Source organism: Triturus cristatus, chromosome 4_1 (assembly GCF_964204655.1).
Source record: "Triturus cristatus chromosome 4_1, aTriCri1.1, whole genome shotgun sequence".
NCBI classification, from domain to species: Eukaryota; Metazoa; Chordata; class Amphibia; order Caudata; family Salamandridae; genus Triturus; species Triturus cristatus.
Genome location: NC_140585.1, coordinates 956,505,579 through 956,526,271, shown reverse-complemented (window position 1 = coordinate 956,526,271; position 20,693 = coordinate 956,505,579). Strand labels below are relative to the sequence as shown.

The 20,693-nt window shown below is 44.3% G+C and overlaps 1 protein-coding gene across 1 annotated transcript in view; it reads right to left on the bottom strand.

Annotated features, from left to right (window-relative positions):
• CCT2 (chaperonin containing TCP1 subunit 2) overlaps window positions 1-18,111 on the bottom strand; it is a 284,562-nt gene extending 266,451 nt beyond the window's left edge. Inside the window, exons 1-3 of the mRNA XM_085653840.1 lie at window positions 17,944-18,111; window positions 4,002-4,076; window positions 3,849-3,914 (exon numbers count right to left, since the gene is read on the bottom strand). Of these exons, the coding sequence (XP_085509966.1) occupies window positions 3,849-3,914; window positions 4,002-4,076; window positions 17,944-17,946 (144 nt within the window). The 5' untranslated portion in view covers window positions 17,947-18,111. The remainder of the gene's footprint in view (window positions 1-3,848; window positions 3,915-4,001; window positions 4,077-17,943) is intronic.
• Window positions 18,112-20,693: the final 2,582 nt, after the last annotated feature.

The following is a 20,693-nucleotide window of genomic DNA, read 5'->3' as shown; positions in this document are numbered from 1 at the left end:
GTACGTGCCTTACTGTGGAACAATGGGACACCCCGAATTGCCTTGGCTAAACTGAGCAAAAGCTGCGCTCACCCAGCGATTAGATCCTATGACTGGGCCTCGCAAATGGTGGTTCCCAACCACTGGATGCATCGACCCATCACTGACCCTGCATACAGAATGGATAGGGGAGGGGGGGGGGGGGGGGGGGGTTGGACTACATCGCTAAAAATACCCCGACCTCCACTACAGTTTCTATTTGGCATGCGGCAACTGCCGCATTGGGCTGGAGAGGCAAGATTACTCAGGCTACTCCTCTATTTGACTCAATTAGGCATGCTCACATTACAAGCAGGGTTTGACAAATGGGATCTCATTGGCCTTTCAAAAGTGGTCGGGGCGAGTTGTCTAGTTTGGAGACCTACAAGCCCAATATCAACTCCATGAGGGTGAGAGTGAGACTTTCCGATACCTCCAGGTGCGACACGCACTGCATAAAGCAATACCCAAAGACTCGAATCTGCCGGTCTCCTCCACATTAGAAGATAGACTATTAGATGATTATCTCCCAGAAAAGGCAATTTCGTTAACATACTGGAAAATTGTCAATAATTTACTTATGCCTCTGACAAACTTCTCGTGAAATGGGTCGGTGATGTTGGGAGATTTTGACGAAGATTGGAGGGAGGCCCTGGCATCACCACGGGAAGTGGCTATCCGCTCCAGTTTCAAGGTTATCCAGCTTAAAAATACTCCACAGAGTGTACTACACCAGTTCTGCGCTACTTAAAATGGGTCTGCTGCTGTCCGTCTGCCCCCGGGAGTGGGGGCGACCGGGTACTTTTCTACATCAATGGTGGGAATGCCCCATTCTCCAGGAATTCTGGTTAAGGGTAGTTTCAGCGATGTCTCTAATATGTCATAAACCGATCGAAGCCTTCCCCCGATTGTGTCTTTTGAATATCTGGGAGGCCACGGACTTAATGAGATTTGAAAAGATTTGGGTTACATTGGGCTGCATGGTGGTAAAAAAAATATTGCCAGAACATGGAAGGGAGGAGTGACATTGAAACATACTGATTGGGAATCCAATATGGATTGGTGTATGCAGGCAGAGAGGGCGCTGTACGAAAGCAGAGGGTGCCCTGGAAAATGGACCAAAATATGGGGCCAATGGAACGAGAACAGAGGATTTCTTTGTGCCTCATTTGGAGATGCAACGTCAGTATTGATAGAGAATGTGACACTATAAAGGTGCTTTTTTTCGATCCAATGTGCTGAGTGGTTTTAAAGGTAATTCTTTTTACTTTGGTAATTGCTTTACGTTTGGAGACTGGATTTGTTTTGTTTAAGTTTGATTTAGGTTTTCTATCAAAAAGATTTATATAAAAAAAAAATTGACTTAGACACTGTATGGGTGAGGTGCTCCTGCACCTCACCCTCACCTGAGGGCTAGTGCACCCTGCTAGAAGGTGACTTACCTAGGCCCAAGGCAGTGGATTGCAGTAATGGCACAGGGGGAAATGTGCCATGTCAACTCTCCACTTTTCTCTGAAACAAAACACGCAGCCTGCAATGTCAGTGTGTGGGTGTTAGGATGCAGGGTCCCTAAGGGTGGCACAGTAGGTGCTGCAGCCCTTAGAGGCCTTACCTGGTCACAGTGCTCTTGGTACCTTTTACAAGGGGAGACATCAGTTACAAAGCGGTCTTTACACTGCGATACGTTTACAACGTGGCCATTACAAAGCAAGTTGTTACGACTTGCGCTGGATGGCGCTATACACTAAGGAATAGTATGATTTACTATTCCAAAACCTTCCCATCTGTTACAAAGGCTGGAGTTGGAATAGTAAATCATATTATTCCTAAGTCCAGCGCCCTCCAGCACAAGTTGCAACGACTTGCGTTGTAATGACTGCGTTGTAAACGTATCGCGGGGTGAAGACTGTGATGTAACATAATGCATTCTTTACAAGGGGCTTACCTGGCCAGAGATGTGCCAGTTTTAGGTACAAAGGTACAGTTTGGGGAAAGAACAGAAGCCCTGGGAGCAGGATTGGCAGGGACCTAGGGCACATCAAATCAAAATGCACCAGTTGTCAGGCAAAAAGTGTGTGGGGGGGGGGGGGGTACCCATACAAAAATGGGCACTTTCTTACAAACAAGCAGATTATTCAGGTTGCCAAATGACCCCTTGGCATAAATACATGGAAGCTTTTCAAGCATTTCTCTCCCTGAAAATTATAAACTCTTGTGGAGAGGCAAGACTAACCCTGGGGCAAGAACAGTACCAGGGTTTCAGATAATAGAAATCAATCACCTAATTTCCAAACAACATGGGAAGCCATTGGATTTAATGGTACATTGCAACGCTCCACAGACCTAGGACACAATGTTGAACCAACTTATTATTCTGTTACTTGACCCAGGACTGTGTGCCACAAGCAACCAAGACTCCTTTTCTGGATGAGCCTAGTCCTTAGGAACTTGAGGATGGACAGACGGAGGGTTCCTGAAGAAAAAGGCACTTCTGCACTGAAATATTCCCTTACTTGTCTTTATGTCCTACCAAATCAGGGTGACTACAACCTACTACAGAGGGGATAAGGCTGGTCTACTACTTTCACCTAAGTCGTGACCCACCTGTCCTGCACATGAATCAAAGAGTCCCATCCCAGTGTACATCTCATGCAATAGTAGAGTACAGCTGTTCCTAATTGCTATTACTTGGAAACAACAATTCAATTACATTCCCATCAATCCAACACCAAACCACGAAGGCTCTCTTAACTATCGGTTAGCAATAAATCACAATATTGAGTGAAAAATTTTTCCCAGACAACAATTTTTCCAAGACAACGAGATGAACTTTGGGATGCTTAAATCTTCAGAATACGTAGAGAAAACATCTCAAAGTAGCCTTTCACATGGTCATTATTTAAATCTTTATTACTTTACACGGTTGGTTTACAGGACTAAGTTGAAGCTGCAAGTTTATCAAGAACTGGCGATTAATTCTTTTCACTAGATAACCATTATGGACTGACTTGTAATCAAAGGTAAACCATTTAGGGTTTATGTACACCAACACTGTAATTAATAAGAAAAACTGTGCACCTAATGTACTCAAAAGTATCAGACCCCGTGTCACTTCCAAGCTTAAAACCTGGTTAACGTGATTTGTTATCTTCTGATTGGGCTGGAACACCACAAAACACTTCTAAATAAAGTCCCAAAATCAGACCCAGGCTACCAGACTTGCTTAGTCTAAAACCAAGGGAAGGCTTAACTGATTGCAAGTTGATTACACAGTCATGGTCATGTTACAATCTTGTTGCACTGGGCAAATTGGAGCAAAGGTCCAATTTACATGCAGGCCATAACAGTAAACTAGGCAGAGTCCAAGACATGTCAAAGTACCTTTACTGTATAGTGGGTGTAGGGGTCGAACTCAAACAGTAAATCAATCTGTGTCGTATTAAATTCTATTGAACATTATGGATAGGAGGTAAGCCTACCCATTAAAACCAGGTTTTGTTTAAAATACACATGCATATAAATGATTAGATTTATCTAAGAGCTCTGTAAATGACTCAGCAGCTAATAGAGTACCATAGAAGTCATTTAATGAAACATATACAATGCAAGAATTACAGAGATTAAAACAAACGTGTCACACAACTGCACAATTAGACTTTGCAGAATCCAAAAGGTCAGCCCTGACCAGTCACTAGATCGCTATAAAGACGCATTATTATCCATGAAGGAAATCACAACAAGCTAGCCACCCAATATTATTTTACAAATTACTCTCCTTTTCAGTGGACATTAAGGAAGGGTATTTTCAGTAAAAACAAATACGTCCTTACCATGCCTTTGGGTCCTAGAGTGCTCTTAACTAAATCGCCAATCGCAATGGCACCAACGAAAGAAGACTGCAATAAAGTAGATATTTTTTAGTAATAAGAAATTGAATGCTCCACAATTCTAACTTCTATCATCCATGTAACATCCATACTTACCAAACGGGCTGTCTCTGCCCTCTCTTCATCCGCGCCAGCTTTGAAAATGTTCATTGGTGTAAGTGAAAGAGATGCCTAGAAAAGGTAAATTTCAGTGTTGCAGGTTAGTTGATTAGGTCTACAGCCATATTGATATTTCCATTGATCTGTCTGACAAAGCTAGGAAATCTGAGTGAGAAAGGCAACCAAACAAAGCTTTCTCTTCCAAAAAAATAAAATTTGAGCATTTTAATGTATTATTTTGTGCAGAGATGTTACTGTACGGCCACTAAGCCTCGCGGCACACTTCACTTTACATATTGTTTGTCAATATAAGAAAAATGGTATAGCATGTTAAGACATGATCCATAAGTGGTTCTGGCCAAAATGTCTGGCGTATTAGTGTGGGGGCAAGCTGTGGGTAAAAGAAGAAGCCTTAAGTGGGCCTCAATAGTTATGGGAATCAACCAAATTTCAACTTCCTCAAGAACATAATTCATTTTGAAAATATGCCCTAAAAATAAAATCACATAAGAAGGTCTGTATTGTATGTTAAATAAAATGCTGAGGACAACAACTGGAAGCCAAAAATATTAACCATGAGACACATATAGAAACCTATAGATGTAAATACAGCTTTGAAAAAAACAGCTCCGTACCAGCTCAACATATCATTTGAGCCACTCCCCTCTTTTTTTAGTGAGTTCCTGATGCTGTGATAAAGCGACAACTTGCTCCTAATTCTAGCCGACTCTTTGTATTTTCTTGGACGGCAGACCAGTGTCGTGGGTTTCCTAGCTCCGATTGTGGCTCGTTTTTCATCACAATGTAACAGATTTTTTTAAGTGCTAGGGGTACACCCAGGGTGATACTATTCTTTTTAACATGGATTGTTCCTGTCCCTAGATCCACTTCGAGGTTGGCGTTAGCCAATCATAGTAGTAGGGTTTTAATTATTTGTATCGGCACCCCAGTGGGTAAACAGCCTGCTGGTTCACCCTGGTTAATCAATGTCATGACTAGCCTCTCTGGTTCTCTGCGAAAGTATTAAGTGTGCAGGGGAATGCTTAGACACAGAGGATGTGGGGCTAGCTACACCCTGAATGAATGGAACCCTAAAAGGATGGGGTGCTCCACAGTTTAGCTGTAGTCAATGCTGCAGTTTTCCTGCCAGTTCCAGACCCCACCCCCTTAATGCTGCTATCTAGATCTCCCCTCTTCCTGTCTGCAGAATTCTTTGTAAAGCCCAATGCAGTTCTCGGGCTTGAATTTGCACCAAAGTATAAGGTGCAAGAAGGACCTTGCGTTGCTCACTGGGTCTGGAACAAGCCAGTTACAGCAAGTCAGCCTACGGCCTGGCACGAGTAACACCTGAACAATTATTGTGGCCAAATGAAATAAAAATAAAAAATTCATGCATGGAGATGGGGTACCAGCCCATCCCTTGCATCCGGTCTTCTGTCCTGCTGGAGAAAGATGACAGACCCACGAGCCCATACAGCATCTGATTGACTAAAAAAGGGTTAGAATGTCAAGACTAATAGCCACAAAAGAATGAGCCCACCTATGGGTAGCTGGTAAACTTTGGCTCAGAGGAGAAATGCACTTTGTCATGATTGTTTTCAGATGAAATTTGAGATAAATTTTCATTTGAGTGGACATTATGGTTAAGGTCAACCACCACCATCTCCAATGCATAAGGAACGTTTTTGCTTATTCAGTTCTTGCTCTCTCAGGAAAATGCTTCAATCCAGTCAAAGCTAAACCAGGCAAACACAATTTATCTGGAAGCTCCTGCCAAGCATTTCCGCATGCTCCAGTTGGTGCAAAATAATGCACCTAAGATAATTTTGCTGCTTGTCACAAGAGAAGCTATTACACTCACCCTCAAGTCTGTGACTTCTCTTGTACATAGTACTTAAGTCACCCCTTTTTTCCTTAAAGGGTCTTCTTTAAGCAGGGACTACATTTCAATAGTCTAGCTATCTGCTTACGAAGAGCAGTAAAGTTGATCTCTATATAGTGTGCGCTAGAATTGGTCACTTTCAATGTTTGCAGCAGAGACTTCAAAAATAGGTCTCCATCTATCAATTAGGGTTGTCATATCTTTTTGTCATTATAACAGTTACATTTCGAAACTTGCACTTTTGCACAACTTATTTTGCGAGCAAGCAAAAATCCCAACCCCCCTTCCTTCCTCCCTTCCCTCCACCTCCCACCTAAAGTTGACTGCAGGCACTGCATTACCAAGTAGTCTCACGTTCGGGTAGGACCTGGTTGCTACATATATTGCCCCTGTAAATGTTCGAATTGTTCCAGATTTGAACACATTTTTAAAAGGCATCTTCTGCCCTCATGAACCACCCTCTCTGTCCGCATGCACCAATCCATATCGCTCTGCCAATCCTCGAGCAGCGGAGTTTGATCGGCTCATCATAATTGGGCTATAACCATAAATTATTTTGAGCACGTGCCAAAATTGAGGTTTAGTTTTAACTGATAAGCCAACAGAAGTTAAAAGAACCAAAGTGGTGGAAAACAATCACCATCATCTTTTAAGAGTTACAGTAGAGCAAAATGAGTTCATCCAGAACTCTGACGTTTTGTCACACAAACGAGCATTAGTGCGTCATTCACACTGCAAGTAGCACCGTTTCCTGCAGTTGGATGCAGTGGTGCAGAAAGCTTGACAGATCAGGAGTCTCCTACTTTGTGCAAACATAACTGCTGCAAATGCTTGGATCACTTCGAAGTTACTACCATTATAGCTCACTCCTATTTTGCAATTGCTCAATTAAATTATTTATTTTTTAAATTAAAAATGGAGTTGTGCCTCTCGACTGACCCTAAAGAAGCCACTGCTATGGTTAGGTTTTCCCAGCACAGCACTTCCGAAATCGCTTGAATTAACAAGCATTTACAATGCAATGGTCTCGGCATTGTTAAAGTTAGAGCTATTGGCATTGCTCATGACATTTTTGTTTATGTTTTTAAAACATTTAAAGAAACAGCATTGTTATTTACAATGTCAATAGCTTAATCACTCTCAAATGCGAGACCTATTGCATTTGCACCCACACACAGAGCAACCCACACCCACACACACAGCGCCACACCCACCCACCCACCGCGCCACACCCACCCACCCACCGCGCCACACCCACCCACCCACAGCGCCACACCCACCGCGCCACACCCACCCACCCACAGCGCCACACCCACCCACCCACAGCGCCACACCCACCCACCCACCCACAGCGCCACACCCACCCACAGCGCCACACCCACCCACAGCGCCACACCCACCCACAGCGCCACACCCACCCACAGCGCCACGCCCCACCCACCCACAGCGCCACGCCCCACCCACCGCGCCACGCCCCACCCACCCACCGCGCCCCGCCCACCCACCCACCGCGCCCCGCCCACCCACAGCGCCCCGCCCACCCAGCCACACCCACACAGCGCCACACACAGCGCCACACACAGCGCCACACACAGCGCCACACACAGCGCCACACACAGCGCCACACACAGCGCCACACACAGCGCCACACACAGCGCCACACACACACACACACACACACACACACAGCCACACACACACATTGATCTTGGGAGCCAAAGCAGAAGTGGCACCCACTTCACCTCCTGTTCAAATGTTAACTGGTCTCTTTGTTGCTTATGGCTGTACTCGCGTGTTAAACTGGTATTAATGGTGTAAAACCTTTGTCCATGCAGTTTTAACATGTAAAAATGACAAACTAATTAAGCAATACCATCACAAAATGCACCGCATTATGATGCGTAATGTGCCTTGTAGTGCCCCATTATTTAGTCAATCCTGCAACAAAATTGGATCCTTTCCTGTTGCATAATTCAAATGGCTTTGCAGGTACCATATTGCACCAACATCACTACGAGATTAATGGGGAGCCTTAACTGTCCCAAATGTAACATTGGAATCTTTTTCAAGCAGATTACATAAAAAATAGCATGTACACTCGCGGCAGTGCCACTAAACTCACTAAGCTATCCCTGCACCATAAACTTCACAGAAGTTCTAAACTGCACTTTTTTTGCATCTGATTCCTGTCTTGTTCGTTTCAGTAACTGTCTTTTCATCTCTTTGCGGATGTAAAGAAATACAAATAAAAGCATGTTTTCTAAGAATTCTTACAGCACTCCAGAAAAGAAAGACATTAATTCTGAAACTGACAGGAGGTAGTAACATCCTGTATTTCAAGGCAGGGAAACAACACAACTTAGTATCAGCCTTGGCAACACAAAACAAAGCCCCCATTTGTGAGTGTAAATGAGGAAGGAGCTCTGACAACGCAGAGTAACGTACTGCCCCTTCTGCAAAGTGCTGCAGCGCCTCGCCAAGTGAAGGAAGCGCTATACACATTTTCATAGCATATAATCAAAGCTTGTCCCTTACTTCACACGCATACCTACTCCTAGACGCCGCCAACAGACACACGCCACAGACCTGTTCAATTCACATCCCTCTGAATCAGTCCGTGCTGATAACGTTAGTCTGAGAAATTAGCACTTTGCGAACCCACTGTATTGCGAGACGCACTTAATCTTTCAAAGCGCAATGTGTTGCATCAAATTCCCCATGAACATTTCGCCTTCATTTTAAAGGTGATGTTGTAATTAATGCACGAAGTTGCGTCAAAGCAGAAATAACCCAGGTAGAATGAAACTGCGCGCTTCAGCCAGAGTAGGAAGAATCTTCCTAAATGGAAAACTAATTCATTCTGATTAAACTGAAAACATAAAATAATAATACTTAAAAATACACACATCGTCAATGGATGGCTGCAAGAGCGTTCCCCTTTGTGCAACTCAACTGAGAAACATATACACGGACTTGCACATTGTTGTAGAACAGTGAACAATAAACTGCTTCTTGGCACTTAACAGCTGGCACAGCATACGTAACTTTAAATTCCACACTATATTAATAAAATCGAAGGTGTAGCGCTAGGGTGCGATTGGAAAGCGTGACAGGCACTATATATATATTAACATCAACAGAAGTAAATGGTAATAAAAAATGCTACACCATGTACTCACATTGACCTTCATGTTGCTGTCTTGGTGCTTATTCCATAGTCCGGGGGACGCAATGGCTGCAGAAGACCCCATACAACACCCAAAATCGCCTTCAAGTTTCCGCAAGCCCTCCTCTGAGCTGGCAGGCAGCCTGGAGGTGACGGGACACTCCCCTTTCCCTCCCCTATTGAGCTCCAGAGCGCGCACTGTAGGGGTTTGTGAATGAAAGGACCTAATGGCACTATAAATCCTCGCCGGCTTCCTCATAGGTTGTCGCTATCTAAACGCAAATGAAGGGCGAGGCTTACCACATGGCTCTTAGAAGCTCCCTGATGGGAAGCATGTAGGGGTGAGGAGGTCATCTCCCCCTCTGTTGTCATCACAAGCTGAGTGTATTTGGGGGCAGGAGCAGCCGCGCTTATTTCACCGGATGTCGCCAAATGTGTCACACTCGCCGCTGTAAGTGTGTATGTGCAGGAGTGTGACTTTCAGCACCCCTTTGTCCTCATCCTGCCCATAATTCACCCCCACACACACGTTTGCAGTGTGCATGACGTCTCTGCAGGAACCTGGGAGCTGCAAAGGCCTCTGCTGGGGGTGAACTGCGGGGGGCGCGGGGAACAGAGTCAATAGACCTCCATCAGGGGGGCAGGCAGGGCTGAGCTCTGCTATTCAAATTCACCATCTGCTCTGCAAGAGGCCTGGCCCGGCTCCAGCCCCTTTGAGACGGTTTGAATTATGGTGGCAGGCACGTTTTCCACAAGCTTCTCCGTGCAGAAGGCATTGCTGACACCGACCCCAGGACCCCGCCGACTTTGCAACCATCTTTCTCCGAGGTCAAGCAGAAATGCCTCGGAGAAAAGCAGCGTCATTTTCGAATTCGGGGGCGTGTTTTTCTTTCTCTCCTCTTCCCATTGGCTGGAATGTTTACATTCCAGAGGAGAGAAAGAAACTAAAAAACACGCCCCCGAATCCGAAAAAGACGGGCTTAAATGGACAGACGCCCCTCTCCTCCAATGGCTGGCCTCCGTTTAGGAAGCCAGCCAATGGAGAAGAGGGGCGGGTTCAAGCCCCACTACTGAAAAATATTAAATCTCGCAAGCGAGACTGCTCAAGCGCAGCCTTCGCTAGCCGAGACCTAAAAAGGAAAAGCAGTAACAAACCCAGTGGAGAAAGTGCCTGGCCGTAAAATGTGTCAGTGCTCTGTCTTGTTCCACGGTCGCCTCCTCAGTTTTGTGCCTTGCTTAGCCCTTGCCAGGTTAGTGGGGTGGGGTGGGGGGGTGGGGGGGGGGGGGGGTCCGGTCCGTTTCTCCTTTATTTGTACCTGTAATTTCTCCTGTTTGAAAGTTTCATATTGGCAATTTTATATAGAGGGAACTTGGCCCGAGGGCATCTGAGCGCTTCATGTCACCACCAAAGTACGTCACACATGGTCAGATTAAGTTCTTGGGCACGTGGAGATTAACCATTTTTTCCCCACGATCACAAGATGAGCGGTAGCCGAGACTAGAACTTGGTTCCAGGGTTTCAAAATTGACACATTGACCATGAGTCCACGTCACAACTGTTCCACGCGCTCAGTGCCAATGCGAGCCCAGCACTTTCTCTTCATCCCCTTCATGCCATCCCCCCCCCCCCACCTATCAAAGCCCCTCCTCTCGCATCTCCCAGCAAGGTTTCTCGGTGGGTTTAACTCTGCTTGCCGTGTTGACTCAGCCTTACATCCTCCGGGACATCATTACTGTACCCAGTGGTTGCTCGGTTTTATTCCCTGTGCCCATATTTACTACCTGTTCGAGACGGCGCTCCTGCGACACACAGCGGTGCTTCATGGCACTAACAGCAGCGACGGTCATTTTCAAGTGCATAAAAATACTTGGTAACCAAAGGACTCGAGCAGTGGCCCAAAATCTCTGTGCCACAGACTCCGCCCTCTTTGTGAGTTATACAAAGGAGGTGTAATCGGCGTAGCCTCCATTAGTGCAGCAGGTGCAGTGTCACCGGCGCCCAGAGACCTGAGGGGGTCTCTGCACCCTGATTATTCATTCAAACAGAAGCCAGGGGGAAAACTGGCTTTGATTGACACGAACGCCGAAGAAAATTAAACACAAACAAGGGGCAAGTGGAATATTTATATCAGATTCCGACACTCAGCGTGAGTATTAGCTCCAAAATTCCATATCTTACGAGGCTTAACCTTGGGTTGTTCACCTTGCATTTTAATTTATAGTAGAGAGTTACCGTGAGGATGCAAATGCCCAAAATAAATTATTCTGCCAACGCGATTTTACATAATTCCGCAGGCACGTTTCCACAAGCTTCTCCGTGCAGAAGGCATTGCTGACACCGACCCCAGGACCCCGCAAGAGCTCGCAGACTTTGTAACCATCTTTCTCCGAGGTCAAGCAGAAATGCCTCAGAGAAACGCAGCGTCATTTTCGGATTCGGGGACGTGTTTGTCTTTCTCTCCTCTTCCCATTGGCTGGAATGTTTACATTCCAGAGGAGAGAAAAACTAAAAAAAACACGCCCCCGAATCCGAAAAAGACGGGCCTTAAATGGACAGACGCCCCTCTCCTCCAATGGCTGGCCTCCGTTTAGGAAGCCAGCCAATGGAGAAGAGGGGCGGGTTCAAGCCCCACTACTGAAAAACATTAAATCTCGCAAGCGCAGTCTTCGCTAGCCGAGACCTAAAAAGTGGCATAGAAGTTGCCCATTACTTACCTTAACTTACTACTGGCTGGCTCTTGTATCACTCGTGTCCTTGTTGGTCAGCGCCCCAATTGTTGTGCCATGGAGCCTGGACTGTAATGCTTCCGGTTAACAGTGTCCTTACACTGCCTACATGCTCCTGGAAGTTTTTATTTTTTGTTTAATTACAGGACAGTTGGAGCACTCCTGGGCTGCCCTCTGTCGTGACATGAAGCTCCCCATCAGCATTCTGCAGCATGGCCACAAGTGTGTGTGTGGTGCCCTTATGTGAAATGTTTACAGATGTGAAGCAGATCCAGTCAAGAATGCACATGACAAGGTATGTCGTGCGGCGCCCCCTCTCACACAATGTTGGCCGAGTTCTGTCCGTGAGGAAGGAGGATATCCACTTGAGGGCTGGGTCTGCAGATACCAACTTCCTGGACCTTTTAGATGAGTGACTTGTGTTTTGGACCGGTCGAGGAGGATGAGTGTGGCAGTTTTTCCCTCAGTCAGGATGCTTCTGATGTCTTCGGTGGCCGCAACAAGAGACGTCTTTGTTCTGTGGTTGGTGCAAAAACCTGATTGAGAGCCGTCTTGAAGTTGATGGAGTTCTAGGTGGTCTGCGATTTGGGTATTAATTAGCTGGTAAAGGAAGAAGCAAGATTGGTCTGTAGCTGTAGAGGGTGTTGGGGTCCGATGTTGGCTTCTTCAATTTGGCATTGACTTACGCATTTTTCCAGCAAGACGGGATGGTGGCGGTGGTGAGGACGGTGTTTATGATAGCGGTGAGCGTAGGGGAGACAAGGGCTCTTCCAAGTTTGTATATGAAGTGGGGGCATGAGCCTGAGGGGGCTCCGAATAGAAGATATTCATCAGGATTGTGGCTTCTTAGTTCGAGAAGGGCTTTCAGTTGCTTAGCTACTGTTTGGCCGAGGAGGTGGTATACAGCTGGTCAGGGAAGTTTGTATCGGTATGCTGTAGTTCAGATGTGTTGTAGATCTAGCCAATTTTCTGTTCGAAGAAGTTTGAGGTCATTGCAGAGCGCTTGAAATGGGATGATGTAGTCGTTGACAGGTTCAGGATTGAAGAACTTCTTGACAATGGTAAAGATTTCTTTGCCATTGCTGGCACTAGCTTAGAGTCTGAGAACTGGGCCTTTTTCTGTGCTTCTCATAGTTGGTGGTGGTAGAGGTTGAGGGGCCAATTTGTATGTGGATCTAACGTGGTGTTTTTTGTCGAGTCAACATTCTCTCTCAAATTGTTTGCAGTGGCAGTTGGACTCCATGAGGTCGCTAGAGTACCAGCCAGGTCGTTTGTTATTTTAGTAAATCTTGTTTCTGGTGAGAGCGGTGCAGTAAGCGCAGTCGGCGAGCCATTCATTGAAGAGCTTTGTGTCTACATCGAGGGTCTCGGAGTGGTTGGGTGGGAGTTCCTGTAATGTCTTGGTCCAGTTTTCTTCGAATATTTTGCCCCATGTCTTGATGGCGCTTTGGTTTTTTTTTGGTGGGCTGGCTTGGTGAGCATTTATCTTGAAATGCATGACGTAGTGGTCGGACCATGTGAGCGGGGTCATGTGGGTGGCAGTGTTCCTGCTGGAGGAGAAGGGTCGAGGTTGTGGCCTGCTGTGTGGGTCCGAAGTTACAGAGGCTGTCAAGGAGGGCCGTTGAGTTAGGGTCTGTGGTGTCTTTCAGGTGGACATTGGGGTCCGAAAGGAGGATGTAGTTGATCAGATGGGAGGGAAGCAATTAAGTCTGCGATGTGGTTGCAGAATTCAGCCTGGGGGAGTAGGCAAGGTTTCCCTCAAGAGTGGTGCTGAAGTCCATTCGTACTTTGAAGTGGAGGTATTCCATGAAATTGGTGTACTAGTCCATGGAGATGGTGCAGTTGATAGTCTTTTTGAGGATGATCGGGAGTCCTCTGTCTGGTTTGAGGATTCGGTCCTGGTGTACGATTGCGCCAATGTCCAGATTGGAGGCTGAGTTGGATCATATTTCATTCAGGAAGAGATGGTCCGATGTGTTGCTGTCGAGGATGTCCCAGATTTCAGTAGAGGGTTTCCCGAGGAATTAACTTTGAGAAGCATGGCGGACAGTTTGTGCGGGGTAGTAGTGGTGGCGTGCGTTGGTTATTTGGGGTAGTGGTAGTGTCTGCGTCTGAGGTGTCGCAGGTGAAAATCGCAATGGGTGCAGGAGAAAGGTCCTACCGTGTTTGCTGGAGTGTTTTGGTGAGGTCGTGGCGTACAGAGTAGTAGTGGTGGCGTTCGCTGGCGGGTGTGGTTATGGAGTTGCGTTGTATAGTCGCGGGGCAAGGGTTCCTGGCACTGGGAGCAAACTGGTTTGCCTTTGGCGCGGTTGCGTTGCAGCCTCCATTAAGTAGGTTCTAGGTTGGGTGGGGCTTCTGTTGGTGTGAAGAATGGTGAGCAGGAAAAACCAGGACAGCGGCAGTGTCAATTGGTCAAAAGGTGGTAGCAGAGTCAGGCTGGAACAAGCAAGAACCGGAGGACACTGGCAAGTTAGGTGTAAATACACCCAACATAAAAAATAAGGCCATCCAACAGTATCACCAATTGATAGTTGACCCAACTCTCTAAACACAAACAGCAGAGCAGTAGAACAGCAGTCCATACATAAAGAATCCACTGAACAAAAGCAATAAAAGCCAATTTAATACAGGAAAGGACATCTTATTGTGGCAAACAGAAAATGTGTACCTAGTACAGAGGAGAGCGGATATAGTAGAGAGCTTTCCATCATAGCTTTTGCATAACACAGATGCGGTTTGTTGTAGGGGTGCATAAACCTAGCTGGTAACTTCATGAGTGGTAGAGTCTGTAAAGATCTTTGCCTACACACCATGGTATTTCTTCTGCTGTAAGTGGGTACGGTTTGAAAGGGGGCAAATAGAGATGGCCCATGGACCAGATCTTAGACAGTCCAAACATGGTCATATGGCCAGCTTTCTAGAGGGTCACTACTTTGAGAAGTAGTGATGGAAACCAGGTGCTTTACCTATTGAGATCTTCTTTTCTTGTTGGTTATGCATTAAGTTTTAGACTGTGCTTTTTTTGTCACTTTGGTTCGTGCGTAAGTGGCACCAAATGTTGTGACTATAAAAACTGATGTTAGGACACAAGGTGAAAATAAGCATACTATTTGGATTCTACAGTTATGCTATATTTATTTGCATAACTGGCTAAACTGATGACCAGTGAATTGTTTAAAATATGATAAAAAGGAGTCCACAGTGACCCAATATATCTGTGCTATATTAGAAAAGGTTCCTTAGGGTATACTGGACTGCCAGTTATATAAAGGAAACAACAATAAGCACCATATTGGTATGTGGTGAGCAAAACGCCGGTCCTTTGGAACAAGATTCATCTTCTTTGTCAGACTCTCAACTGATAAACCAGGACAATCAACTCGGGTCCTCCTTTTCTAGGAAACCGCACCAGACAATACCATTGCCAACATACCCATTGTACGTAATGTAAAGAGATTCAGTTGAGGCTTGACCAATAGAAGGAACAAAGCCCGATAGTCTGTCCACAGTCTGGTCTAAAGAGGAGTGAAAAGGGTGATCTAGATATAATATGGTACTTAAGTTGTACAGTTACATCTACAGCACCCAACTGTACTACACCATGTATCCAAGAAATAGACAAAACTGAAGATTGTTACAAAATGGCTACAACAGAAAATGGACTAAAAAGCAACATTAACCTCGACATCAGAAAAACAGATTTTCAAAACAAGATTGGAGTACAAAGTAAAACAAAAAAGGAAGCAAAAACGCCAGAGCGAGTAATTTTAAGATCAATGAATAAACACACAGAAAGCGTCAGCATTTATATACCACCCACCCGATGAGGTAAGTTGTACCCAAATATTTGAGGGTACACATCAAACTCTTAATCATTCAGAATGTGGCCATACAAGCATTTGTGAGAATTAAACCATGTATTACTATTTTACTTATGGCTCTGCCGCCTGGTTAATAGTAGGACCAATTAGTGTGCCTTTTGTGCTACATACAAGACAACTAAAAGGGTGGTGATAAAAAAACTTCACACTCACCCAAGCAAGAAACTCCAACTTAATAGTAATCAATCTGACATCCGAAGTTTAAAGTAAGTTTGGGAGTTGTATAGCCATCTTCCTAAACAACCACATTATACCTTTTAAACTCAGAATTTCTGACTGTTTGCTCAACAGCTTAAACATCTATAGAATGTGACTGCAGGCTAAGCAAACAATACCTTAAATCAGTGAACACAATTTTGGTTTAAGTTCAGTTCACTGTTGGTGCGCAGGCATATCCGGTTTCAAGCTTTTTGCTTGGTACAAAAAGCAATTGAAAGAGCATACCAGGTATTCTTAAGAGATATGTTGTGTATTTATGTTCTGAATTCCAACCAAAGGTCAGCTCTTGCCAACTTTCTTCAGTTCCTTACACTTTCTAAACTCAACACATGATGAAGAGATTGGATTGCAAGATGTCCAGCTGTAGATTAAGCTTATGACTGATCTGTGTACTACCCGTGTAGGAAATATACTTTTACTGCGTGGTCATCCTGGATTTTTAGTCTTGTGCTGGACGCTATATTTTTGCTGGCTTCAAGACTCATTTATCCCTACTAACCAGTAGTAAAGTGTGCGGGCTCCCCCGTTAGCCATGATTAAATTGGCTTATTCCTGAATGACCCATCTATCGTGCTTGCAAGTCCCTAGTATATGGTGTAAAAAAGTGCACTCAGGGCCTTGATGTTAAATGGCTTAGAAAAAAGGGTGTGCAGTTCCTAGGAGAGGGTATAGGTGCTTATAGTCTGTCAGGTCCGTAGAGTATGCTCCAAAAGGAGCAAATGCCCTCACACACCCCGAGAGGTGTCATGCTTCATCATCTGGGCATACTCCTCACCAGGTCAGTGCTGCAATGCCCGACAGGCACCCACGAGGGGGCTCTTTGCCAGAGATCTTTTAATTATGCCATTTAGAGGAGTGTGGGTATGTGGGGAGTGAAAAGCAGTGTGGTGAGAAGAGTGCTTAAAATAGGTTAAGTGATGCCAGGTCAAGGTAAACTTTACTAGTAAGGCTCACTAACCTAATTACACCAGTGTTGCTCGTGTGGAATGCAATGATCCTACAGAGCAGTCGTGATTAGTTTCTAAAATGTGAGGTCAACATGTTTCTTGCCTGATTTAGCCCCTAGGGGGGTCAATTGGCAATTCATCAGGAACGAAAAGAAGTAACCTACACTACTGATTCTTAATGTGTGCAGATAATCCAAGTAATCAGTCATACAAACTAACAATGAGACATAAGTAACCAAGCAAGATTATACCTGGTTTTCGAACGGACCTGAAACATAAGGACAGACAAAACATAGAATACGTACGAGGTCTTTTTTGGATTCGGATACACATAGATACGTTTTATATGACACTGGTGCATTTAATTTTTATAATGTTAAAAGGAGGACCACAAGCATTGTGTTACTGGTTACCAGGGATAACGTGCACAGTGTTGTAGCCAGGAAAAAGTTGGTTCAAACAAAAAGGCAAAAAAAAAAAATGTGGGGTGATCCTGCAGAAAGGACAACATTTCCAAGACTTGGCATTCAATTGTGTAATAGTAACAACTCTTGATTATCATGCTCAGAAACACATAAGTGCGGTATATTTGGTAAGCAATCAGATTTTTAATGTTATTGGACACTCCATAAAACTTCTCAAAGATTGAAAACATTGCGTAAAGTGTTATCAATAGCACAGATTTTAACAGCAAATCAATGACGTGCAGTAACGAGACACTGCTCAAAGGCAATGGAAAGACTTCAAAAGTGAGAATCGGGTCCAACGGAACAGCCTAAGGTGGTGTACACTAACTCAGACATCAATCGTCGCACGTATACTCCTGATGAGAGAGAACTGGACATCAAAGGCAAGGAGCACCATGAACAAAGCATGGCGATAGTTAAATGACAGCAGGCCTCTAATGCCCATGAAAGGCAGTGCTCGAGTTGCCTGGGCATATACTCTGAATTAACGGTCAATACACTACAGCGTGTAGGAAAACCCTAGTACAGCGGCCGAGTTGCCTAATCTCGAAAGAATCTCCAGTAAAACTCAAACACCACGATGCCCACAACTGTCAAGGCGCCCACTGCCGCCGTCACACCCTTCCCTTCTGAAAAGCTGCAGTACTCACCATGGCGACTGTAAGAAGGAAAGAGCCGGCTGAAGAGGCTGCGCGTGCTGCCGGAAAGGCTTAGATTCTGGCTGTCCCGACGACGTCAGTGCGTTCTAGGACAGAAACCCACGTTCCTACAGGCTCCCAACTGCCGCTCGGGTCAGAAATAGACGACGGACCAGCCCCCGCATACATGAAGAAGTCACGTTGCATGGGAAACCACTAAATGTTTAGTAGGCAGAAGCAGCCATTTTAAAACGGTTAAGTTCCCTGTTTGAAGCCCGAGACATTGTGGTTTGGATTGTTTTTTTTATAAAGAAAGCGACATTTTTAGAAGGATGAAGTCCACCAGGTACTAACTCCAAAACACAATTTGACAAACTCGTGTTTTTTTTTAAAGTTGTCAGTAGTTCAATACATAGTATAATGTCGTAACCGCAAATTACAGCTAACTGTAAACATTTTGCCATGTTCAAGAAACATTTTTGGGTATATTTAGAAATAAATGGAAATAATCTGTGTTGAAAATATAGCATATTAAACTAGAACTCGATTTTATTTTTTTATTTACTTATTTTTCGGTCCAAAGGGATAGTCTTCCGGCAAGTTTAACTACGCTTCAAGATGGCAGCCTACTGTAGTATATCGTAACTTGTTATAGACATCAATCAAAAGGCTTTCCATTGTGAAACTGAATGGATCCTTTGAAAACTAAAGAAAGACTAAGCACGCCTTTCTTCAAGCTAACTGTCCTGTCCGTGGAGTCAGAGCTGGCCCCAGGTTAGAGTAGCAGTCACGTTTTCGGATTGGTTATGTGCTAGTCCATTTCCATAGTTTTCAAAGCCCTTATGAGTGACATTCAACTGTAGATGAATGACACTTTGTTGCGAGTAAAAGCAAGCAATCAAGTGCATTGTAAAAGCTAAAATATAAGAAACTTCAAACATTTGAGCAGTGAGAAGTTTATAAAAATAGTTTGAAACTAATGCAAAATTCCAGACGTAATTAACTTAAAACCTCTTTCTAAGATGTCAGTCTATAATTCATAATGAGCTGCAGAGAGCACAGCTCAGGAACAGGGCCAATTGGTTGCCATTCTATGCTTTAGAGCTAGGCTGAATACAGTTCATGAAACTGATGGACCGGGTAGTACAATATTTTGTATACCTCCCCCATTCTGCATGAAAATACTAATTGAATAATCTATTAATTATAATATTATTAAATGAGTGTGCATGTTTATTAATCAACATTATTAATATTCGAATTACACGTGGGATTTGCATATTGCATGGCTAAATAACCTATATTGACTAAAATACGTACGCATACTAACAAGTAGTATATGTAGTAATTAGAATACTGCATGATATATGTTGCTTTTTAATGTCTTGTAATGTTGCTCGAGAAGAGGACCAAAAGGGTGAATATAATTACTTTAAGTGTTGCTATACGCTAGATAAATACAAGCACATAGAGGGATTAGTAAGGGGTTAACATTAGATTTATTATTTCTATGCATTAATTACTCTTTGTGTTTGTTTCGCTTAAGTTAGCATTTGGGCCTAAAACAAAGATGGCTGCCGACGCTACACGACGAAGTGGCCACTGTCCCACGAGGCATGGAGTGAAGTGCGCAGAAGCGATAAAGTCTTCTAGACCTCGACATGAACCCTGATCTTAGTGTACCCAAGCAAGGACACTGTGGGATGACGGCCAAGACGAAAGACAATAGACTTTCACAGTAAACCAGAACGGACTGACTTTAGATGAACTTGTGACATAACCCCTTGAACTATACCAAAATCGCAAACTTCAGCATCAGACGATCTCAACCAACCAATCACAACCATATTAAAATAACAAAATGTATCTTTTTGCTTTGATTTTATTATAAAAATACACAGTAGAATAGAGAGGCGCGCTTATTGCAATCGTTCTTTCCGATGACAACGACGACCACCGTGACGCTACGCGAACTCTACTACTTAGGATGACTGCTGCGTTTCCCTGAATCCTAGATTATCCAGATGCTGCCCAATTATTGATGACTGCAAACTTTTCCTAATTCTATGGGCACTGACAGATGCACGTCTCTGGTCTTTGCTGATCCATTGAGACTGTAGCGTGCTGATCAAAGAACTTTGAACTTTGACAACTGACTGCAATATGGACCTATGACTTAGAGGACTCCGATTAGCCAGATTAGGTAAATATGCTGTTCTGCGCTATATTTGAAATTTGATATAAATTTCCAAATACGAATATAACTCCTCCAGAAAATTAGATAAACATATATTGATTAACAAGAAATGAGTTTTAGGTTTATTGAGAAAGGTAAGATCTAATTATTGAATGTGTTTTAGCTGGTTCTAAATCACCATCAACCAATCCAACTAAATGATTCATCGATCATTGTGGGAGGAGTGCCTTGATGATTAGGATTACGATCTGTAGGTGGAAGGGGTATTGATGTACATTGTTGTAAAATAACTTTTCTTTCCCTATAGGTTATAAGGTGTTCCCCTCCCATGTCGAGCCCTTGAACCGTTCATCCCTCCTGTTGTGTGCAGACCGTGGAATGGTTAGTGGGAGTGTTGGTGTTATGGGCCCCACCAATGACTGCATGTGTAAATGAGTTAGTGTGACATCTGGTCTGCCGAAGGGAGGATACCGGTACGGGTTTGCTTTCCCCATTACTAGGGTTTTTGCGCTCCATCTGAGAAATTTGGAGTAACAGTATGAACTTTAGTTAGCGAAGATCGCAC